This window comes from Chelmon rostratus, chromosome 6 (genome assembly GCF_017976325.1).
Source record: "Chelmon rostratus isolate fCheRos1 chromosome 6, fCheRos1.pri, whole genome shotgun sequence".
Classification (NCBI taxonomy): domain Eukaryota; kingdom Metazoa; phylum Chordata; class Actinopteri; order Chaetodontiformes; family Chaetodontidae; genus Chelmon; species Chelmon rostratus.
This window is the reverse complement of record NC_055663.1, coordinates 5,294,552-5,319,961: the sequence shown is the minus strand read 5'-3', so window position 1 is coordinate 5,319,961 and position 25,410 is coordinate 5,294,552. Positions and strand designations below refer to the sequence as shown.

Sequence of the window (25,410 nt, the reverse complement as noted above, 5' to 3'; positions counted from 1 at the left end):
CTGAGACAGAATTCACTTTTATGTTTCCTGTAATCAGTTCCAACAAGGTCAGTGAACATAAAAAAACGTATGTGGATAAATATTAAACATACTCAAAACCATTTCCCCCATCTATCATAAAACATTTACCACCCAATCATTTTAATTCAGTTTATGCTAAATTTAATTCTGACTTAAAGTATCTATGACCTAAACACAAATATGCATATGAAGACGAACAGCGTCAAAGTGGTGTTACATAGAAACAGGGTCTCATATTTATTAAACCACACCTATAAACTCTTTATATACTGTAATACAGACTCTGCTGATAAGAGTACAACTGTTTCTGTGCAGGTACACACAGCAAAACACTTTCAAAATACAGCTCATACTCAACTAAGCTGATACTCCAGGATGTTGACGAGGGACAGAGAACTTTGACACCCTTTACAACAGGATATGTGACTTTTCTTCGCCATGATGCTTTTGGAAGCCTCTGAGAAATATTACAAGACTAACACATTTGTTGACAGGCTGCACCAGCTGGTCTGTGATGAGTAAAGCTTTGTCCTGATGTTTCGAACACATCACGATCGGATCCCACTTTTTGTGGAGAGGTTATTCAGTAATGGTATCTTATTATAATTGGTGATGTACTTGTTTACCAAATAAATTTTCTACAGTGGATTAAAGTTTATTTCAATAGTTCAATTGAAGCACATTGTAACCTGCACAGTTAGAATACCTGCACGTCTACAGAGTGACAGTCTGTTGTATTTTAAATACAACCTCATAAAACTGAGAGCTTGCCACTCCTCCCAGTCATTCATAGTGTATTAGCACAGACTACTTCTATTAGAATTAGGTTATATGTGTGACATTTCTGGTTATGCTTGAAGTCTGAATGGTATATGACTGATCTGTTTATTGCAGGCTGTTACAATAGCTGTAAAAACATACAAATCGCTGCTAGTGTAGGCTCCTACAAGCCAGTATCTGATGTGCTCTCTATCTTTAATTTGTCTGCATTTCTTTCTGTCTTCCTTTGCTTTTGTGTGTGACTTATCAACAGTGTGAGATGAGTGGGCTGAGCAGCTGTAGCAAGCTGTGGTCAGACCGCCCTCAGCAGAAGACTGTTATCGGGACTAATAGGATTGGATCTTAAGTCATTCTGCGCATGTATCTTCTTGCATGTAGTCCCAACAAACAGGGGCGTGCTCAGCAGCTGCGTTCACATACAGGTAGGCTTGTACAGCTTGTAAGTCTATAAGGAAGAGCAGGTTTGTGTGTGCAGGTGCATGTGTGTGTGTGTGTGTGTGTGTGAGCCTCTAGTTCAGCCTCTTTGCTCTCTCTCAGGCCGCCTGCCAACATTGTTGGCATAATGCGGAAATCTCTCTCACTCTCTCCGACTTTTTCTGTCTCACTTTCTTATTGTCTTTTTTTCTCTAACTCCCACTTTTACACTCCCCCCATCTCTGCCTTGTCTCTCTTTTCTATCCTCCACCATTCCTTTGTCACGCTCCTGTGTTTCCTCTCTCCCCTTATTAACAAGTTTGCCCATCTAAACCTTGCAGAAAATGCAAACACCAGGAAATATACATATACTGTACGTAAGTTACAGTTAATGCCCATGATGTGTGCAACATGTTATTACATTATTGATCTGTTCCAAAGTCAATTGCCAATCAGATAGTAAACTTAACCCCTTTTCAGACAACTGGATCAATCACAATTTCAGTTTCACTAACCGACTGGCTGCTTTCACTGCAGCCATTTGTCCCAATTGTTGCTCACATCTTTCCTTTGCAGGACTGAACATCTCTTTCCTATAACCCAGCAGAGGCAAACACGAGCTGGCACTGTGAAGCTAAGCATCTTGCCAGATGCAACTGAAGCCACAGTATCTGCGTCTTTTCGTTGTCGAGTGATCATTTGAGTCACATGTGCAGTGGGTTGCATGCAGCAAGATCTGACGTCGTAGCACACATCGACACAGATCAGATCAGGTTTGAAATGTGTGCTGAGTTATCACACATTCACAGGGCGGCGATAAAGTCGGATCTTAAGCAACACAACATATCAAGTCAAGCATGTGAAATGAAAAACCCAAATGGAGAAAAAAATCTGATTAGATCCCATTTTTTAAATCTTTTTAGGGATGCACTTTGTCATCATGGTATTGGTATATTCTGGTGCCATCCCTGCCGCTCTTTCGCTTTCTCTACCTGGATTTATCATGCCATTAAACCTTTGACCTTCTGCTCACAAGCCTGGTTCTACACCAGAATCAGCAGTGTTAAAATGCAACATATAAAGTCCCTTTTCTCAGATTTTAAATACTCAAGGCTGTTGGTACTGTACCAGAGACACACTCTTTAAATACCAATACAGCCATTTGGGAACTACATTTCACTTGTGACCTTCTGTATTACTTTTCAGAACTGGGCTCAGAACAACCATCTTTTAGTGCACATAAGTTTAACCGCCTGCTCGGTTTGTATCCCTCGATTGATCTCTATGCTGTAATGTTATCTGAAATGTTCACCTTGGCACTTCTGAAGTCCTCATTTTCAAACCTTGCCGTACAAACTCTCTCAACATATGATGTTTAAAAAAAAGAAGCTTTGACAGCAGGAACTGCCTCAGAACTACTGTATCGATGGTCCGATAACCTGATTCCTTGAAACAACAAGGTCTGGGACCAAAATGGGTCAGAGGCCTACTTCTGATAGGTCCCCACGTGACATGAGTATCAATGTGTATCCATGACTACAGGTCCCAGGACAGCTAATTAATTTCTGCTTTGAGTCCTGAGCTGAAAAACAAAAATTGTTGCATTATATTCCTGTCCAAAAGTTTCTAGCTGCAGTAAAGAAGGTCAGGGCATGGCCATTAACATCATAACCCCAACTGTGCTCATTGTTTTAGTTCAATGAGCAGAGTTATAATGAGAGCAGGCTCTCATTTCCATTCAGCAGAGCAGCTTCATCAAAGTCTTAACGGCTCCTGACGGTCTCGCTTCGCTTGCTATTTCACTTGTACCATAACCTCCTTATCCCTACTTTCACCTTAACCTTAATCCTGTTGTTAATCTGTCATTGATCTCAATTATAATGTGGAATGAAGCCATCCACAAGTGTTTACAGGCAGAGCCGACTCCCTTAATGATTCAGACAAATGGAGACATCGGTGATGGGTGAACACTGGTACGATACAAGGACAGAGAGCTACAAGAGAAGACGGGAGGTAGTGAGATGGAATACAAGAAATTGAAATTAGAGGCGGAAATTACAAATCACTTTGAGATTTGAATAATTTTGTTCGAGTTCATAGATTCGCAGTCACTGACTGGCATGACTGTTCATAAAAACACTGCATTCAGCGCTGATTCTGACTGTCTGCAGTTCAATGGCAAATTCAGTATGTTGCTGGTTTAGACTCTTACTTTCGGTTCAGTCCAAAATTAGCATATGCAGGTACTGCTTATTAAGTTAAGGCTCAGAATTCATATTTCTGCAACAGAATTATTACATTATGGCTTTTAACAAGGATGTAAATACTGCTTATCACAGCTGAGTTTGTGCTCAGTCACCACCAAGGAGCTCTCGGTCAGTCACAATGGTGATTCAGTATAGTCAGGTCAGTATGAGTATGTACTGTACACCTCTGGTGGAAATGTGAACAAGAGGGAATTATCATGTGACCAAGAGTTTGCAAAGCCATGTTTTTAGAACACAATAATAGCAACACTGTGCGCTGACTTGTTCACAGTCAGAAGTTCAAGAAAATTACCTGAAAAAAGCCAAGTGCCAAACAAAAATAGATAATAAGTAGTATGATTAATCATAAATACTCATCTTTTCAGTGAAGTGTTTTCAACTCAGATTGTTGCATAAGCTTTGGCAAGGTGGAGCGTCTACAGCGAAGTATGACCTGACATTATCAGCGCTTTGGAGGAATTAACAGGGGCACCTGTTGCGTCGGGCAGTAGGAGTTCCAAATTCCCCAGTCTTTAGTTCAATATAATCAAAATGCCACAGTGATAAGAATACAGATCTCCGTATTGATGCCTGTGTCTGTGATTTGTTTAGCAATTCATACAGGTCTGGTCCTATTTGATGTGTGTTTTGTGCCACTTAGAGAAACAATCTGCAGATCAGATCTTTGTCAGTGGGATTATGATCATCATGAAAAACATTGAGTTAACAGCACCTGCAACCCGAAAACAAAAATCAACTAACACGAACACTGTCAGACTGAATTAAGGGATGTCAAATGGCAGTTCAGTGTGATTATCGGGCTTGCAAAGAGTTCCACAGCCTTTTGGCCTTTTGTGAGCAAGGTAACAGTGGAGACATGTTCTTTCCAGGGACTTCACTAACAATCTTATTTTAAACCTCATTATCAGTTAGTGATATGCAAAGTCTCAATATCTTGTGTTTGTGGAAGTGCAAGGACTCTATGACATAAAATATTAAAAACTAAACAGTTCAGAAAAAAATCCAAACATTTCTACATAAATCCTGATGGGTGTGACATTACTTTTTCAAACTGAGCTCCACCCATTTCAGACCAGCAAGAAGACACCAGCAGGCAAAAGACAAACAGAGAAATCTCACATGTGAATCATATAACATGATTCTAACATGAGCAGAATCGCTTGTGCTCGTATACGACCGTAGTCAGTTTAGATTTTAGATTAGCCATGCCAGCACACACACACACAAGCCACCTCCTGACTGGGTGGCCTTTTACTACAATCAAAGGAACGGAGGGAAATAAGGACCATAAAGCCACTACCTGGACAGAGCGATCTCCGCCTTCTGCCGGGCGATGTCGGCCGCCTTCTGCGCCCCCTCCACCGCTCGGTCCACCTTCTCTCTGATCTTACTGGCCCGGAGGGGGATCAGGTTCTTCCTCTTGCCGCTCACCAGGATGTTCTGTTTGTACTTCCCTTCCTCTTTTGTGCCATCAGGAAATGTGGTGCAGCCATAGCCGTGACGTTTGTTGCTGAGCCACTCCCCCTCGTACTGCAGCCCGTCGGACCGCCGGCTCACGCCGTAGCCTGTCCGCTTGTCGTTCTTCCACTCCCCGCAGTAGGTTTCTGTTGCAGTGGCGTCCACGTCGTCATCAGCGGCGGCCAGCTCTGTGTCTGCATCTCCGAGGCTGGAAAGGTGAAAGGGTACATCGGTTTGGCTGGTGTGTTCAGACAACAGTCCTACATCCTACATGTAACTTTGAGAAGAACTAAATGAAGCTCTATCATAATGTGACAGAAAACAATCAATCAAGCTGACTTGTGGCATATAACCATAAAAGGTAAAATCCCATTTGGATGTAAGCGCGCTGTACACCACGGGCAGATAGTAGCTTTAGTGTTAGAGGCTGCTGATGAGCAGTATTCTCTCAGCCTCCAGATATCCTTTTCACCACGTCTCATTATCTTCCCCCTCTCTTTCTGGAACCCGATATTTCATCAAATTAACACCCAGCTCCTACTGAAATGAAGATCCCGACCGGAAACCCACTCAGCTCAAGGACTGTAAATTTAGGTTGGACCTATTTATGCCAAGACCACCACCCGGTGTGGTCCAAACATGAGGTCTTCTTGGACCCTACCAAACCAAACAAAGCGATCACACCAAGATTTCTATCAGAGACAGTCTCGTGAGGGAGTTTGAAACTAGGGAGATGAACTAATTACTTGATTTTATGTCAGGAGGTGTTTGCTTAGCTTAGCTTAGCATAATAGCAAGAATAGAAGCAGGGGAAAAAGTTGAAAATACACCTAGCAACACTTCTTAAGTTCAGCAATCTAAAATGTTGTATCTCATTTGTTTAAGTTCTACACAAGGTGAAACGTAAAAATGACGTCAGCAGCTATAGCATGGGTTGCCAGGTATGGTCGATGAGCAAGAGTTTTCTTTACAAGGATGATGGTACCAAACCTGGCAACCTCACTCTGACAATAAGACTCCCAGAGGGCTCGCCATGGCTACTCATGTCCCGACTCAAGTCTACAAACTTAGCGATCTTCATTTGGAAAGTAAGCCAACAGCAATTCTCAAAAAGTTCAACTATTCCTTAAATAATTCTAGAGTGCAAAACATCCAGAAATAACTTTTTGAGAGTCATGATCAAACCCAAAAACACCAAGCTGAAAATGCATCTTTTTTTTTCGTGATGTCTAATGAAGAATGTGCATCTCAAAAACGTCAGAACAGATATAACACGAACAACGCTCCACAGATATTTTTGCCCATTCCCCTGTCCCCACTTATTCGTATGATACCAGTGCTTGATACAACACTCCCTCATGGTCAGTCACTGCACAGTTCCTCTGAAGTTGGTAGGCAATAATAAGTGTTTTGCTCAACGAGAGTTCACATAGACTTATTTCATTTTTCCTCCTCAGGCCCATTAATTAGATCTCTACTTCAATTTATTATGTTTTCAATAGCCCAACATAAGATTTATCGCTATCATATGCTCATAATATGCACCATCAAATGAAAAAGACAACTAACATTTCAATAGTTGATCATTTAAAATGCATTAGCTATAAATGAATTCTGAATGTTGTATTTTACCTTGCAGTCATACTTACAGACTTTCTGTAAATGTTTACATTAGTAGAATGGGGGGAAGAGCCCAGACGTTTCTCTGCTTACCAGCCTTGCCAATAATTAATCAGACCTGATAAGCTGCTGTCAGCCGCTTTGCCAACAAACAGGTCTGAAGCTGCTGACTCCTGTCGTCAGGTAATTGGTGCCTTTAAAAATAAGCCACCTCAATCCAGCGTACTTTGAATTTTACGTCAAGCCTTTCCAATGGCACACAATTGATTCAACACATTCAAGACAAAGACACTGCTGAGAGCACCCAGCAGCATGTCTACTCTGTGACTGACTCTGAGCTATATGATTAATGCAAAAATGTGGACAAGAGCAGAGCAGCGAGACAAAGATGACAGGCTTTTCACTGGGTAATACAACGAAAAAGGGAAAACAGGCCCTGAGCCAGCTGACCAGTACACGGACCTATAGGACACTTTGGACTGCGTGCCAATCCATTTTAAAGGCACTAAAGTAGGACAGGTGCTTGTTGTTGCCGTGATGTCCTCCAGATGAAGGACAGTTCCCTTTCTCTGTACGTCATCCCTCCTCGTCCTCCCACTCCACCTCGCTCCCACTTTCATTCATTTCATTACCTCGGTCTGACACACTCGTCTCAGTGTCAGCCAGCACTGTATGTAGGATTTAATGCTGCCGTGAAACGGCCTTGAAACCGTTTTGACATGTTTCTGTGTGAAACAGGACACTGGGGCCACGGGACTTGAGGAAGGATTGGGTGGGTTTCCCCAGAATTGGATGGAAATTCTATGTACTGATGCCCAGTAAAAGATAGATCAAGAAAAGTTTTTGACCCTACAGAAAAAGGGTATAATTTTGACATAATGATAATGATATTATGAATTGGAATATGTAAGTATAATTGTACTTTGTGTTTTATTTATTTCGCAACCTTACTTGCAGTCAAGCACCTTGATACTGGACGATTCTGCTAAAAACATTCACTACGTTCAGTTATTATTTATTAAAACCTTATCTGTACCTTTTAAAAAAGGCACCCTGAATACAGCGTTAGGCAACTGAAACGCTTGGTTAAGTTGTTGGAAATATCAGTTACAGCCAATAAAAAGGCAGACATTACTTGTGGTTTGGTGATCAAACTCTACTCTCCAGCATCAAAGTCAGACTCACTATACTTCCTGTATTGGCACTAAATATTAGAATAATATAGAATATAGAATAAAATAAAAATGCCTTTTTTTCCTTCATTTTCTTCTAGACCTTCAGCTTGAAGACACCCTCATTAACCAGCAGACCATGCGGCTGCCTGACCTGCAGCAGAGCTTCACCCCACCCCCTCCATCATCGTCCCCTGTTATTACCTGATGGTAGAGTTGATATCAGATGCAGCAGAGGACACAGTACTCATGCCAGCCTCACTCCTGAACGAGCTCTGTTTAGACCTCTGGGAGGCCAGAGAGCTCCTGGACTCAGATTTCCTCAGCTTGAGCCCGGACAGGATGGATCTCCGGAACAGCCCGCCTTTTCTCTTCCCCTTCAGCAGCTCAGCCTCGCTGTGTGCCGTCAGCACGAAACCTCCACGAGACACGGCGGGGCTGCTGCCGCTGCTGCCCGTGCTGCACATGGACACGCTGGTGGTCAGAGTCCCAGGGACAGGAGGAGGGCCGGGAACCACTGCCCCGGTCCGGTCCAGCAGAGCTGTACCATTGCTGTGCTCGGAACCAGAGCGCAGAGAGTTTATGGAGGTGCGGAGTGGGGAGCGAATGACGGCGGCCATGCCGTACGGCACACTCTGCCGAACTCCGTAGCCATGCCGCATCCCGCCAACCCATTGACCCTGAAATGTTCCTGGAGAAAGACGAGAAAAATTAATTCTATGAGAATATTTTCTAATATATCAATAGCAATAGTACATTTATTTCTATAGCACATTTTGACACAGGGCAATTTAGTGTGCTTTACAGAAATGAAAGCAAACGAACATCCATATATAAAATATCAATAAAAGAAGGAACAAAGTACATAAAAAAGAATAAAAACAGAGAAGATGCTGCTTCAACTGTGTGTTTGTCTCCTTTGGGACAGTGAAGTTTCAGAGCTCAGTCAAAGACATATGATTTCTGACTTTTACCTTGTAAAAAATACATTATATATTATATATTTTCATAAATATAGTATATATTATTTATGTTTAAAACTTATTTTTACAAGAAAAAAGACCTAAAGGATGAAAACTAACTGCTTGGTTTGGCAAATGTGTTTTGGTTGACCTTTGACACGGCACAGCACAGCACAGAGTCGCTTCGCTGAGCCTGCCTCTCGTGGGACTGTCTCCTGCACAGTGGATGAGTCAGAACAGGGCTATCTTGGTGGGAAATTAGGTAGCTAGGTAGGAAGATGGCAGTCCCATTTCAAATCTACTAAGCAATGACTGGTCAAATGTTTTCTGACTGGTGAAAACAGCTGTCAACAGGTGCACCAGTCCTACCTGAAATGACATGCAGCGAGTCAGTGCTATTTTTAGAGCTTTTATTCTCATATTTAACTTTATACCATGCTTACTTGACGGATATTCCTGAATAAATGTGTGTGTTTTGGGGATCAATAGGGGCCCCACAGAAAATATTTGCCCTGGAGCCTCCTGACATCCGGCCATGGCTGGGTAACAGGTACAGTTCTCGCCATGTTGTTTTTCAGCATTTTATGCTGTGATGAATAACCGTCATATTTTTAATGAAATCATTTGACAAAGTAATAAGTTGAGTAGTACTGTACATGGGAGTGGCTTCCTCTCATCTGTCCATCCATTCCCACTCATTAATACCATGTCTCTGCACTCCATATTGCTGCATAATAGTACTTACATCCTCATGTTGCTGAAAAGTAGGGCATCTGTGTGTGTGTTTCAGTCATTTCTCTCTCCCTCTCTCTCTCTCTCTCTCAGTCACACACTCACACACACACTCAAACGGAAGTGTGTGTTCCAATAGGAGTGCAAGTGATCCATCCCGCCTGCCCGTACCTCTGATGTAACAGCACTCTGATTCATTCTGTAGCAAACGCACTTGCTCTAACCAAACTACATGACCATATAAGGACTGTTACCACGTTCTCCGTCTCTATCGCAAACACACACAAACATTTCCCTTGTGGGCTCAAGTGTCAGTGAAGTGGGAAGTGCTGAATGAAGCCAATGTTATACGCCAATTCTATTCTTGCCTACGTTCTAAGACACGCTCAAACACATGCGCGCGCACACACACACACACAGGCACAACAAACACATCCACAGCACTGTTCAAAAACTTGACTGAACCTGCCCTTGTCATTAAAACAACGCTGCCGATTATCCCTCACACACACGGGCACACACACACACACAAAGAGAGTCTGTGTCATAGACAGCTGGCCTGCACATCTGGCTGGCCCTTTGTAATCATGTCAGTACACAGCTGTATGACCATATGACAGATAGATCAAAGAATACACACACACACACACACACACACACACACACACTAAGAAACACCCATGCAACAGCATAACAAGGGTACCATTTCATTAAATGGCCGCTAGCATGTTTGAGCAGGACAGTGAGACAGAGGGCAACAAAGAAGAGAGACAGTCTTGAGTACTCAGAGACAGACAGAGCACCACCTTTGTTTCTGTGTGTGATAGTGTTTCTGCTGACGGTGCAGAAAGAGACAGCCTGAGAGAAAAAAAAACCTGTGTCTGCTACAGGTCACATTTCTGCTAATAAGATTGCTGAAAGCTGATGTTTATAATAAGAAAAAACGCTAACTGTCCATACTAAATACTAATTCTAAGCAGGTTTGAAATTGTATAGTGTGGAAAAGTGACAAGAATACAGTATACTCAAAAGAGTATGCATATTTAAAAAATCCTGGAAATTAAATGAAGGGGCTGCTCAGAGCTGGAAAACAACGTAACTAAAACTAAACAGCTCAAGCTTGATTGGCAATGGCATTCTTAAAGAAACAGTTCAACATTTTGGGAAATACACTTATTTGCTCAGAGTTAGATGAGAAGATCAATACAATTCTCATGTCTCTGTATGTTTAATGTGCCAGCAGCTGGTTAGCTTATCTTGGCATAAAGACTGAAAACAAGGGGAAACAGTTACCCTTGTTTTGTCAACGGTAACAAAATGCACCAACCAGCAGCTCTAAACCTCATTAATTAACTTTTTGTACCTTGTTCTTTAATCCATACCCATTTTACAGAGAGTATGTCGCTCTATTTTCTGAAGTCTCTCATTACTGTGAGGTTGCTAGGCAACGAGCAGAGGCTCCAGGAAGTCACTGCTCCTGGCAAAGAAATAGTCAGACACATCACCCACATGAAACTGTGTTTTTACACTGTGGATTATGTTCAGATTAAACAAACACAATACAACACCTTAATTAGTAATCTTTACAGGCACAGAGCCAGGCTAGCTATTTCCCCTTCTTTCCAGTCTTTATGCTATGCTAAGCTAATCAAAATCTCAGCAAGAAATAACATACCCCCCCCCACCCACCCACCCAAAAACAGAACAACTTCATTCATTTTATAGCTGCCTAAAGATAATTTTAAAACTCAAGATCAAGAATCAAACTAGTCTCATAGCTACCAAAGTGTTCCAGTGTTTCTCTCATTTTGTCCACAATATTTGGAACAGTGTAAATAGAAGAAAACCCTTCAGTATAACACAATACAGTTGAACAGCAGCACAATCTGCAGCCCACAAATGCCCATAAAGCTGAATCAACACCAAACTGAACATTACAACCTTCACGCTGGCAGGATTTGTTGCAGGGCTGTTCTGTCAGACTGCAGTGGTTTTAGGTGCACCTCAGAAACTGGCTACTGAGTGTATGAGCGAATAAATATATATGAAGCAGTGTGTGGGTCCTTGCTTTTTCGTGATTTCTTGGAAGCATATACAAGCCTCAATCAGCAATGCCTGAGTAAATAAAATATTCAGTGGGGCACTAGGCTGCTTTTCCAATATGGGCCTGTCGCTCTCCATGGTGCTGAAAACTACAGTCTGAGAGGGAGACTGTTGTTGGTGGTTATGTTGCTTCAGAATAAAACCCTCTACAGTTTTTATGTGAAATCAGTGTATTACATGGAAACTCTGGCAAACAAGAGCAGAGTGAGGTACATACTTTATATCAGAAAAAAATTATGCTGCGTCTTTGAATAAATGCTTTACCTGCTTTGTGACAAGAGGGATATGCAACAGCAGATTAGGTTATCCTCGACTCATCATTTTCAATATGTCACAGCAGTATTGAAAAAAAAACCCGGACTTATAGATATGTGAAGGCCTCAACCCCGGGCCTACAGTTGTGAGGAGAATCCACTTCACAACTGCATGCCAAAACGATTTCACCGATTCTGCCTGGAGGCCAACAGGAAGCGCTCGCAAATCATATGGGCGTATAACCCATGCTGGGGCTACTGCGGGCGCGAGGCAGCCGCACGCAAAGAGTTAACGGAGAGATCAAAGCTGTGGAAACATCACAGAGGCACAGCGATTTGATCACGCGCCAACCCCCAGGCTGAATTCATAATTGTCTCTTTAACAAATGCGCGCGTCTGTTCTCTATTTCTAGGTTAAAAACCATCTGTCTCTTAGGGTCTGTATTTCATTCTAAGGACACAGCGGTAGGAGACACTTGTCTAAATCTGTAAATTCTGCTTGTCTGAACTGTACATTTTTAGACCATTATCCATACCTGGTGTTCTGATTTCTGATGATGAAAATTCAGTCACTAGTTCCAGAGGAGTCCAAGTCCATAGCTCATGTGTGCCTATATTACTGCATCACAGCCTACACTACTTTACACCTCAAAATATTGATTTGTGAAGCACAGCGGGAAGAAAGAGAAAGCATGGAGCGAGAAGGTCTGTGAAGAAGTTGAAATTGGTTATTTTATGAATTATTAATGTGTTGTTTCACCATGTCAGCACTTGCACGTCGGTGCAGTGTCTGTGTTTGTGTATGTGAGAGAAATGTGGAGGGAGAGTGAGATTAGACAACACAAGGTCAAGTTTCTCACACAGCTTCCCCATTCTTCTGCTTTAATCCAAAACTCCATTACCACAGCTAAGAAATGTACAATTCCAACAATATTGCAATTACTACTACTACTACTTCTAATAATAATAAAATTAATAATAACAATAATAATAATAATAATAATAATAATATTAATGTGTTGATAGAAAAACAATGTATTTATTTATCATTGATTTGATGATTCAAAATTAAATAAGATAGAAAACTAGAAACTAGAAAACCAGGTTGAGAAAAAAAGTAAAATGTCTGATCTCTGATCTCCCAAGAGAAGGGATAATAATCGCAATAAAAAGAAAAAATATATGATATACCTCTGACCCTCCTACCCTGCTATTACTTTTCATACAGTCCCTAATAAGAGTTTAAGAGATGTTGCAGCACCATCCCGTCCCAAGTGCTTCCAGGGCAATCTCCTTCATCAGCATGTCCGGTCCGTATCGTATTAGTAGTGGTGCAGGGCAGACTTCCAAGATGGATATTTAGAGTTTTTTATGTTTCAGACAGCACTGCTAATCCCCACTACAAACATCAAACCATTGCCATTACATAAGCTTAAGCCTGCAGTGGGGTTGTTGTTGGTAGTAGAGGAGGTGTGTATTAGTGATGGCCCTGAAAAAAAAATGCCATGGCACTTCTGAATACTTAATTCACTGCACAATTGGAGCACATCTGTGGGAAATCAAAAACGCTGTGTACAAATGCAGGAGGTGGGTTTTCTTTGACTCGACCCTTTTAGGGTGTGTCTGTCTTTTCTGAACTACTGCTTTTAGGAGAAAGAAGCAAATCTGGCGAATCGCACATGTAAGCGTGTGTCCCTGAATGTCAGCAGATTCATATTTTGTATCACTTGCTATGACGTGATGCATACTGTAGTGTAAGAAATACCAAAGACAGAGAGAGAGAAAATAGAAAGAAACCACTTTGTCAGGATAACCCATAAGATCAGGTAACACAGACACATCAGCTAAGAGAAAAACTACTCAGGCAAAAGGAGAGACAGATGGCAAAATAAAGACATGTAGACTACACTATTAACAGGCAACAAGTCATACAGATGTGCAGGATAAACAGCAGGACAGACACATAGCAGATATGGTGGACAGGGATGGAGACAGACAGGCTACACTATGTCACTGACCACTAAAAGCAAGGGAAGTCAGTTCAAAGCTGAACCTCTGGCTTGTGTAAATCGCTGTGTGGGACTTTTATCCGTTTAAGAGATTTTGCTTAGGCCCTTTTTCTGTCTGAGTCTTTCAGATTTCCATTTGAGGATTATTTATCTGCTAAAAAAAATTCCTGATAAAGACCCACGATAACATAACAAATGTTCACACTTTGACATTTTGTAACCAATGGTTTTTGTGTTGATGACCTCATTGTAGTATATTATAGTTCAGTATTGCTTGTAAAAATAAACAACTTTGTCCAAACTTTTGTCCTTGTCCTCACTTGTGCCTTTTTGACTCCCCAAATCAATTGTACCAGATGGAAAACTGACAGGAAAGTGTATTGCGTCCGCACACACTCATGCGTATGTATGTGTATTTTAGTTCAGGTGCACAAGATACAAACAGATCAGGGACCTGCTTGCAAAAATACTGCACCACAGTGCAGCTTGTACTCAAAAAAAAGAGGAGCATCAGAAAAAGCTACAGAGGGATCACACACCATACCGGACAAAGTGCTTCACGGGATCATCTTGAACAGTATAAAAGAATCAGTGAGCATTGAGACAGGAGGAGCGCACTGTGTTTCACAGAGCTGTACTGACCAAATTACAACTCTGTGTTCTGTGACTGAGCAATGATGGAATACAGACCAAATGACAGTGTATGTACAGGTATGTTCAGATCCTCAGCAGGGCTCTCCTTGCTGTTCACAAGTCCCCACTCAAGACTAAAGGTGACTGAGCTTTTACGATCAGAGCCCCCTTAAGCTCTGGAACTCCCTGCTTCATGATCAGAGCCGAGCAGAATCAGTGACATTTTTTAATCACTTCTAAAAACTTACATTTCTGTCTTCTTTCCAAAATGTCTTGTCTGTTTTATTATCACAGAATCAGAATCGGCTTAAATGCCTTAGTATATGCACATTTTGTATTATTCTGAGTCTCCGATTTACTTGCCTCAGTCCTGAAAAGTTTTAATCCTGTTTCAGCCATGTAAAGCACTTTGTAACTCAAGTGCCGTCTAAAAGCTTATTATTATATTATTTTTACAGCTTCCAACTCTGTATCCATGTCATTTATCAAGGAATATTTGATGGTATCAAAAGTGAGACCTGTTGGAATATTCTTCAACATTGTGTTATATCTGTCAAGTCTGTCAGCATTATCAATAAACTCCCTTATAGAATAAACTGGCCTTAATAACCACAGATGAAAGATCAAGATCCCCAGTGTAAACACAAGGAACACCTGTGCACCCTCCGATGGCAGGTGAAGGTTAGAAAGAGGTGGAAAACTGTACATAATGTATATGCTTTGTCAGTGTCATTGACAAGTGAACAGCACAGACGCCGCCATAAGAGCAAAAGCTGCCAAGGCAGAAGCAGAATTGCTGCAGTTGAACAGCAGTAGAAATGTCAATAAACCACCTTAGTGGTTAGTTCTTACTATGTTAAGTTAACTTTTGACACAAAAACAGGACTCTGACACATGGCTTGTGATAGCTTAAATGTAGATTTATTAAGCAGTAGTTGAGATGGAGGTTTGAACTGAATTATAATTATGGTGGAGCAGAGCAAAGAGAGAGTGGAATTGTTGGCTGGAAGGCAGACTGGTGAAGCACAGAGGGATGATGAACCTGAGGTACAGGAGAACGCAGGATTAAACAGGATTTAGGCAGACATGAGGAAATTACTGATGTAAAACTTGGCCGTAGCATTAGTACTATGTTGGTGAACTGAACAATCTGGCGAAGACAAGTGAAGATCCGAAATGTGGCCTAAAGAGGCCTTCGAAGTAGACAAACTTGTGGTAATGTTGGTCAGGTAGTTATGTGTATCTTCAAGATGGGAGCTCCAAGATTAGGGGTTGGTGGTGGTCGTGCAGCTTCTAGTTCCTGGTTATCCCCTTCTCTCTGATCATTGATTTGTAGGAGGAAACCAGAAGAAAGACTAACAGTAGCACAGAGAGCCTGGGAAAACACCCTCTAAACCTGGGATATGAACTGAGATATGTCCAGCAGAATGCCAGGGAGAAAAATGTTGTACCAGGTGGTCAGCTGTTTGACTAGCTGTGAGGAGTTCGGGAAGAGCCACAAAGTGAATTGCTTTGGAGATCAGGTCAACGATGATGAGTATGACTGTGTTACCTTGAAAAAGGAGATAGACGAGTAATAAAGTGTGTGACTAAGGGCAATTTGGAATAGGGGGATGGCATAACAGACCAGAGGGTGGAAGATGAAAGGATTCCCTCAAGCACAGACAGAGCAGTCTGAGACAAACTGCCTCCACAGTGAGCCACCAGAAGTGTTCTTTGAGGAGGGACAAGGTGCAGCTTATTTCTGGATGGCAGACAAAACAGGAAGTGTGCACCCACTGGAGGAGCCAGGAACTGACAGAATCAGGCACAAATTGGCAGCTGGGTGGGCCGTTACCTGGGTCAAGTTGTTTCTGCTAAGCCTCTCTTACTACCAATTTGATCTCCCAGGAAACAGCTTTCACCACACAGGTTGAAGGGACGATAGTGTCAGGGGTGGAGGGAGACTCTTCAGAGATATGCTGGCAGGAGAAAGCATCAGGTTTTAATATTTCTAGAACTGGATCAGTATGTGAGAGTGAACTTAACCCATGAAAACACAATGCCCAGCAGGCTTGATGGGAGTTAAAGCATTTAGCTGTCTCAATGTTGGCCAAGATCTTGTGGTTGGCCAACACAACGAATGGTTGCTCTGTTCTTCCCAGCCAGTGCTTCCATTCTTCCAACGCAACTTTGACAGTGAGTAGGCCCCTATTACCAGCATCAGAACTGCATTCAGCAGGAGAGAACCAATAGGAGAAAGGCCACAGGGATTGAGTTTTTGGTCAGGGTCAGAGCACTGGGAAATAACTGCCCCTACATCCATGTGTAGTGCGTCAACCTCCACAATGAAATGGCTAGAGGGATCAGGTTGGACCAGAATGGTGGCAGAGGTGAAGAGACTCTTTAACTTGGAAAAAAGCTTGTTCAGCATCTGGGGTCCAGCAGAACACAATGGAGGAGGAAGTGAGTCTGGTGAGAGGTGCTGCCACCCTGCTGTAGTCACTAAAGAAACAGCGGTAGTAATTAGTAAATTGTAAGAATCAAAGGTGTTTACCGGTGGTGGGCTTAGGCCACTCTGCCACTGATCTTTTCTAGATCCATCTTCACCTACCCACTCGCAATGATGTAACACAAGAAAGGAACAGTGCTGATGTGAAACCTCTCTGCCTTCAAAAAGGGCTTATTGTCTAAAAGCCTTTGGTGAATTTAGTAGACATGGGAGACGTCGTCAGACATGTGGGAGAAGCTGAGTATGTCATCAACACACACAAACACAATGTGGTTGAGGAAATCTCTCAGTACATCATTCAGCAAAGCCTGAAAAGCATCGGGAGGATTAGCAAGTCCAAAAGGTATTACCAGGTATTTGCAGTGTCCAAGAGGAGTGTTGAAGACCATCTTCCATTTGTCTCCCTACCAGATCCTGACTAGATTGTTTTGCATTATATATATACTATAACTATATATTTCTCCATATAGCCTCTCTTTCAGGACAAGACAGGTTGTAAAGTCTATGAGAGGGAAGAGGAGCCCCAGTAAGACAATCAATGGCAAAATCATAGGGGTGCTGAGGAGGTAGAGACAGTCTTTACTGAATACCGAACCCAGATCATGATTCTCATTTGGGCAAATCTGGAGGATCTGGAGTGGAAGGAGCAATGGTGAACAACATGCACTCCAACTGACAATTTTCCCAGTTGACCAACCGACATTGGAGCTATGTCGTTTCAACCAGAGACTCCCCAGAGCTAGAGGTGTGGAGATAAAATTAACTTGAACACTTTCACTGATGTCTCCCATCGAAAGCACAAGCTATGAGCAGGGACTCAAGCTGTTCAAGGGAGAATCCAGACTGGAGGGCTAGATCTTCAACCAAAGGCAAGTCAACCAAAGCCAGGAGAGGCAAGGAAGAACTAAAGGAAAAATGAAAAATGGGGGCGACAAGAACCACAAGGGAGGGACAACCAGCAGAAACGCTAGGAATAAGGGAGAGGCAAAGCTGGGCCCATGACAGTCTTTCTCTATGTAGCAGAGGCACAGAGTCAGTAATGTCCTAAAACAATTCTATAGCTAACAATTAACTTGTAGAAGACGCAAGGATGAAAAGACAACAGGGATAGGTTGGTCACCTGAGCGAGACGGCCAACGAACATTTGGTAATCGACGTCAATGCATACAACAGAAAGATGGGATACTTGTAAAGCTAGCTAGAAACTAAAGCAAATATAGTGATGTCTGGACAGCTCTTATTGGTGACCTACATCCAAGGACCATAGGGACCTACTGTCATGTTAAGGACACTTCAGCAGTGCTCATGCTTGCTGACAGAGGGACTTGAACCATGGCCCATTGCTGTTGTCTAAGACTCTGACCTCTTGTGTCTCTATTGGTCTTATCTGAAATGACTTTGTCTGGAAAGCCACCATTAGACACAATGATGATACACATTATCGAGTGTCTTCAGAAACTGCTTGATAAATGGTCCTCAACATTTGAACATAACCCATCTACTGTATATGTATGGCTGAGGGTTTCAGAGAAACATGTCTTAGTTACAGGATAATAGAAAACAGAGTGAGCTCCCTCCCACACACTCAAATGGGCTGCAAATACATTCTCTAAAATACAGTCATCTAGCCTCCAAAGCTCATGTCTTACCATGGCGGTGCACGGCCCAACAGGTGTTTGACTAAATGTGGCCCACCTATCCTATCTCAGCGTAGTTGATGATTGATGCAGTTGCTGGGTGTATTTAAACATGAGAAGTGAATTTATTATGTCAGCTTACATAACATGGTCAGAGCTGGAATAATTACCGCACTGATAGCAGCCTTTAGCAAGCGAGCGAGATATGTTAATGCGGGACAATTATAATGTTGTTGTAGCGTATTTGCCAACAGCTGGAGGACAGGAGAGAGGTTCCAGGATGCTGCTGAGCTGTCACGAGCCTTGTTTAATGAAGCACAAGTGATTGGATGAGCTTTGATATAAATGCTGTCACAATTTCTTTTTAGTGTTTGGTGAAGTCTTCATATAAAGATAGTTCCTGTGTGTTTGAAACTGTGTGTGGCATACTAGCTTGTTTGACAGAACAACCACTACTGCCGTAATCTGTGGTTGTTACCAGTGTTGTACACAGTGCCAGTTGTAATCTCTGCCTCTCCCTTTGTGACTCACTTCATTTCTCACTAAAATGATTACTGAAGCTGTCTTTTTATTTTTCTCCTTCACTCCCTCTCTCTTTCTCTCTGTGTGTGGTTGGTAATCAGTCAGCTTAGCTCTTCATCTCAGTAAACACCATTAGCCCGGAAGGCCAAGCCAGCCAATCAGAGCCCGATAGAGCCGGCTGGGCGGCCAATGGCAGCAGGGAACACTGAGTCCCTCGTGACACGCTGACCTGCTGCATGTCGGTGAGCGTTGCTATGGAAACCCTACTGTACTGAGCGGCTCCGAGGAAACGCAGCGGAGCGAGGGAGGAAAGAGAGGTGGGAGGAGAGGAGAGAGGAATGTTGGCAAACGTAGGAGAGGAACCAAGAGCCAAACAGCAGCAATAAGATGGAAGAGTGTTTCCTAGAAATGTGGCATCAGGTGCAGTTGGAGGGGAGAGTGGGACTGGCAGTCAGTTTAGACCTGACTCTGGGAAATGTAGCTGGCTCTAAAGTGCACTGCATGGTCCAAAAGTATGTAGGCAGCAGAGCATCTTTGAATGTTTTGGCTTCCAACTCTTATTGCTTTGGACATGACAGAGCCCTGAGGTTGTAAAGATAGACTGTCAGCTTTAATCTGAGAGTAACCTGTGTTTGACCATCTCAGATCACCACTTCCCACGGTACAGTTTATCTCAGGGTGCCAAATGCATGTGTACACATTAACATCATATTTAACAACGCTGTCATTTTGATTTCACAATCAAATAGTCAATAGCTAATATTTTGATGATGATTATAGTATGCCTTAGTTACTGTACCTTATTATTTGGTTCTAGGTTCTAGACCGCACTAATTTTGCATGGCATGACAGCAGACAAAATGCTTCAGTATTGTAACTGAAGTAAACTTTTTAGCCTCTGTTTGCTCTTTGTCGCAGTTTAACGGTACATTTACTTTCAGTCTTACTTCTCCAATCAACCATGTTTCTGTCAGGAGCGGAAAACCACAAAATGCTAGTTGTCCAGCACCAGATGGACAAAGTTAGCAACTAGCTGGTGAAGAAATTTGTGCATTTAGCTGCGAGAGGCAGAGAGAGACTTTCCTAATCAGATAATGGTAGAGGACAAAACTGAGATAAAAACAGAGTAACGTTAAACTACATTTGTCAGGTGGCCAAAAACACAACTCCAAATGGACGCTAATGTTGCTTCATGTCTGCTGAACAAGCTACAAGAGGTCCGATCTGTTGAATATGAAATGAGTTCTTCCTAATCAATGAGACAAACTTTGCCAGACGGTGCTTCACCTCAGTTTTTAGTTGTTTGAATTTATTACAGCGTTACAGTTTCTTTACCGTCCGTCTCTAGAGTTACAGACTGTTGTTACGTAGTCCTCCTGCCATCGCAAGAGTGAGTGTAGATACTGAAACTCCCCATTGTTTTAAAAGAACCTTTTTATGGAGCGCTAAAGCAGCATTAGCAATGACCTTTGTAGAATTGAATGAAGCTAACTGATGTGAGACAGAATTAGCTTAGAGCTAAACCAGGAAGGGAAATGTGCCATGAAAACATCACTAGAAAGAGACATGTTAGTTGAGTAAGTCAGCCAGGGCAAGATAAACTTCATCCTAGCAATACATGAAACAGATGATCATCTCAAAACACACGTACATTCCCTCTTTGGACACTTGTGTATTTATCATTCTGAGCGTGATCAGTCACTCTCTGTTCAAAATTTTTTTGTTTAACAGACATTTGAATAAAGGACAAATGCATGCTGTTATAATAAGGACACTGCGTACTGCTGGAGCAAGGTAAACACTCATAACTAGGCCAATCTCTGCTGCATTTACAGTATGTGGGTTCAAATACTTCACAGAGCTACAGTGTCTCTCCAACATGTCCCTCTCTGGGAGGTTTTCTTTGCTGTCCATTTTGTCTTTCCCTTTCTTTTTCCGTAATGCTCTCACTCATCCTCTGATTAAAGCGTATCTCTCGTTGTAATCATGATTATCATCCATCCATCCAGCCAGCCATCTTTCCATTATCTGCTCATAATTTAACTGATCCATTCATCCATCAATCTGTACATCTGTCCATCCAGCTATCCCTCCCTCCGTCCATTCGTCCCATCTGTCCAGTTATCTATCAAGCTGACTTCTTCTCCTTTGTCCTGATTCAACCTCAAACCAGTCTGGTCTCAGGATTTTAGGCTGCTCTGGACTATGGGTGTGTTTGTTTGTGTGTGTGTGTGATCCAGACCAGCCGTTGTAAAAACGTCCTGCTAGTTGTAGAGTTACGCAACAAAGCTTTGCTTTAACTGCATGTATGCTACTGTCGGCCTGGTTGGTCAACTCACACCACTAGACTTTGTGTGTGTGGATTTTTGCACGCACATTGTGTATGCTCGGGCGTGTGCATGTGGGTATCTATTTTTAAGCAAGAATCCATATGGTGTGTGTCTCATTAACAGTGACTGAACTGAGTCCCGGTCTAAGAGATTCAAAGTGAATTGATGGCAATGATTCCAATTTCAGGGCAAATCTGGTGCTGATTCAAGAAATACTGTATTCTACACATTAAAGGTCCTTAAAAATGTGTTTAAATGTGGAAAGAGACTGAAATTTTATGTTGTTGCCAAAAGTCAAATGTGAGTCTTGGATATATTATCATGCCTTTAAGTGGTCAGCATTTAATTTAGCTGTCACACTCAGGGATATTGCAAGTGTCACCATAGTACTGGCATTGGATCTTTCTGGCCATTTCCAGCAGAAGATACTGTATTTGTTTTAAGTTGTATTTTTAGCCATGCAAGCAGCATGGCTCTGGGGATAGTAATGTCGGTCTGGCAGCCAGTCACACGATCCACCACCTTGCTCCAGAATAAAATATCTCAAAACACTGATGGTTGAACATTTATGGTTCCTAGAAGATGGAGCCTAATGACTTTCATGATCCTGTGACTATTCCTCTCTTGCCGCCATGAGGTTCACATTTGTGGCTCTGAGTCACAACTTTTATCCCTTTTTATCTAGCATCACGTCAAAATCAGAATCCATACAATACTTTGGTTAATAACTTAATACCTGCAAAAGTAATGTCATTCCCATCAGCTTCAATTGCACTTTCTTGATGTAGTGCTAATTAGCAAATGTCAGCCTGCTAACATGCTAAACTAAGAAAGTAAGCATGATGAACATTATACCAGCTTGGCATCAGTGTGTTAGCAATGTCATAGTGCGCATGATAGCATTGCTGACTTACATCTCATGTGGAGTGAAAGAATGAAGTGAAGCGTGAATCTTTTGTTCTGCAGTGTGTTTAGATTACAGGTGTAATTAAGGTGACATGGCACATGTAAGTATGGATTTTATGTCTCTTTTCTTCCTGGTGAATAATTACAACATTGTAATCTGTTTTCTAAAGCACTGTTTTCTGGGGACTTGTTACTTGTGAGCTGCTGTCCTCCTCCGTCCCTCTAACCTTTAACTCATCCCTTAAGACTGCATGGCCTGAATTGAAGGCCTCCAAATACACAGCGTCCTCGTGTAGCTGATGTGAGGGGTGAGGGTAGGGACGAAACAGAAGATGAGGAGGAAGAAGACAGAGAAGGGACGACTCCCATGTAGAAAATTAGAGGAGAGACTGAGAGTAATTTTCCAAGCCTGACCTGACGCAACCCCCTGCCTCTGCATGAATGTGTGTGTATGTGTGTGTGCGGTCAAGGCGCAGCAGAAGGGATGACCTGAGAAGACCTCCTGACAAATTCCCCCCTTGTACATCTGTCACGTCTGTAACTGTCATTGACCTGTCAATCATTCTCTAGTCCTTTTCATACAGGGCAGTTGTCAGCCACGCTCAAATATTGCTCCATGACAGGTAATGTTTGCTTCACACATCCTCACACACAGTACACACACTCAAACCGACCCCCAAAACACCCACAATGCATGTGTCCATGTGTCACTCCTCCCTCTTACCTCCATCTGAGTACGTCTCTGTTCCGTATCCGTCCTGGAGCCCGTTGTTCCATGTCCCCTCGTACTTCCCGCTCGTCCCCGTGCTCTCCCGCAGGCCGTAGCGCCCCTTAAAGCCATGCGTCCACTCGCCCTTGTACACCCAGCGGCCTTTATTCTCGACGCCCACGCCGTGTCTCTTGCCCTGAGCCCAGGTGCCCTGGTAGGTGTTCCCGCTGGGCCAAGTGTAGACACCCAGCAGCTCGAAACCGTGGGCCCAGGACCCACAGTACTCGCCCTGGCCCTTGGGTCCCGTGCAGATCCCGTGGCCGTGTGCCTTGCCCTCCTCCCACCCTCCGCAGTATGACCCCCCATCGTCAAAGTTGAACCTGCCGCCAGTGGACATGCATGAAACAGGTCTTGGCAATTCCCCTGAAGCCTCAACAAAAAGAAAAAGAAAAGAAAAAGAAAAGAAAGGGCGGAAAAATGAGGACAGGTTGGTGCTACAACCAATCCATGGGGCTGAGTTTGGAGGACGGAGAGGTCAGGGGTGAGGAGTAGGAGAGAGTGGGAGGGAGAAGGGGAGAACTCCCACCCCTTTATTTCAGCTGGCTTGGAGAAGAGGAAGGGGAAACGAGGTGAAGAAGAAAACTTAGCCCCTCACAGAGGTGTCAGGGGTCTCCTGGCGTGGTGGGAAAGGGAGATGCTGTTCACACCATCCTCTTGGTGGGCTCTTTGTAGCACCGGCTAGCACTTTCCAGCTCCTCCGTGGCGAATGCAGGTGAGAGAGGAGGAGAGTAGGCCCAGAACTGCCATTATCCTCTCTCAGCAGGAGTTTAAACCATCAGGCAGCTCCACCGGTCCTGCCATTGGCCTGCCTACACAGTCTACGACACACACAACTCTTCCTCCTACTCCTCTCCTGCCTTCCGCTCAGGCCCCCGCGTTCAGTCGCCTCCTACCTGATGATACCTCCACCTCTCTGGGGTGTAGAGCCGAGAAGTCTCCCCGGTGGCAGCCCTTCAAACCTCCAAGCCTCCAACATAGAAGCCACCCTTAGACTCCCTGATCAGCACCGCGGCCCAAACTGGAGCTGTGACATGTTGTATGATGAAGAGGAAGAAGAGGAGAAAAAAAGACCCTCCACAGCAGGAATTGTTTTTTTTCTTCGAGCCCACTCCTGATGATCAGACAAAACAAAGACCATTTAAAGTCAGAATCTGTAGCTCACTTCAGGCTACACCATCCTCTTCTTATTCTCAGCCTTCACACACCCGCACACACACACTGTGCCTGGTCGCACAGCGAGGCAACACACACGCATGGAGAGAGGGAGAGACAGAAAAACGAGGAAACACATAAGGTAATCTGCCTGCTTGCCTTCTTTTTTTGTCTGTCCTGTCTTGCTGGAGAGCAGGAATGCAGTCTCCTGCTTCATGCAGGCACACACACTCTTTCTGACAGCAAGTGCGCACACACAGACAGTGAAAATAAACAAGTGAATTGATTAATTTCTCCTCCTCTGTTCCCCCTCTCCCTCTCCCTCTCAGTCTGTCTGTAGGTCTTTAATCCACTGCGTCCATAAGTGGTTTATCTTCTGCGTGGGTTGCCTTCAGGTTGCCCGCTTGATGAAAGAACATCCATCTATATGATCCTGTTGTGGTGCTTCAGCATCTCCTGCTTGTCTCCATGTTTCCCTATGGAGCGCCGGCTGACGCACAGCCTGCCTTCCTGCCTGCTGCCTCGGTCTTACAAGCTCTCCTCCTACGGCTGGATCTCAGTAACTCTCTCTCTCCTGATCTGTGTGTGTGTATGTCTCCCTCAGAAAATCTGCTCATTAGAGAGGACTGTTCCAATGCAGCCAACCATCCTCCCTCCCTCCCCCGCTCAATAGCACACTCCAGCTCAGCTCTTAAAGAGACACACACTCCGTACAGCGGCAAGCGGCTCTCTCCCTCCCCTCACCTGTAGCTTTGGATCGTTTGCTCACCGTTTGTCTTCTCTTTCGGCATCTTGTCTCAGTCTCAGTTGGTTGGCGTGATCTGGGAGTCTAAAGATGACTGCAGTGGTAGTGACACATACTTTCAGTCAGCAGACAGGTGAATCTTAAAGGAGTAGCTCAACATTTGGCAAAATATGCCTACTGGCTTTCTGAGAGTTAGAGCATCCTCATGCCTGTTTGGTAAATATGATGCTACAGCCAGCAGCTGGTTAGCTTAGCTTAGCACAAAGTGTTGGGTTACCCAATCTTTTTATAATTTTTTTTTTTTTTTTTTTGGTAAATTCATGTCAATTTCTTCTGGTCACAGTCTATAGTGGTAATAGTGGTAAGTTCTTCTGCCCTCGTAATTAAACAGGTTCAGTGAAAACCACATGACATTGCCTTGTGTTCCACGGCC

At 43.2% G+C, this 25,410-nt stretch overlaps 1 protein-coding gene across 1 annotated transcript in view; it reads right to left on the bottom strand.

Moving 5' to 3' along the window:
- The window catches only part of jph3b (junctophilin 3b), a 43,781-nt gene extending 20,361 nt beyond the window's left edge, over positions 1 to 23,420 (bottom strand). The window contains exons 1-3 of the mRNA XM_041939279.1: positions 23,036 to 23,420; positions 7,937 to 8,423; positions 4,783 to 5,148 (exon numbers count right to left, since the gene is read on the bottom strand). Coding sequence (XP_041795213.1) covers positions 4,783 to 5,148; positions 7,937 to 8,423; positions 23,036 to 23,417 — 1,235 coding nt within the window. The 5' untranslated portion in view covers positions 23,418 to 23,420. The remainder of the gene's footprint in view (positions 1 to 4,782; positions 5,149 to 7,936; positions 8,424 to 23,035) is intronic.
- Positions 23,421 to 25,410: the final 1,990 nt, after the last annotated feature.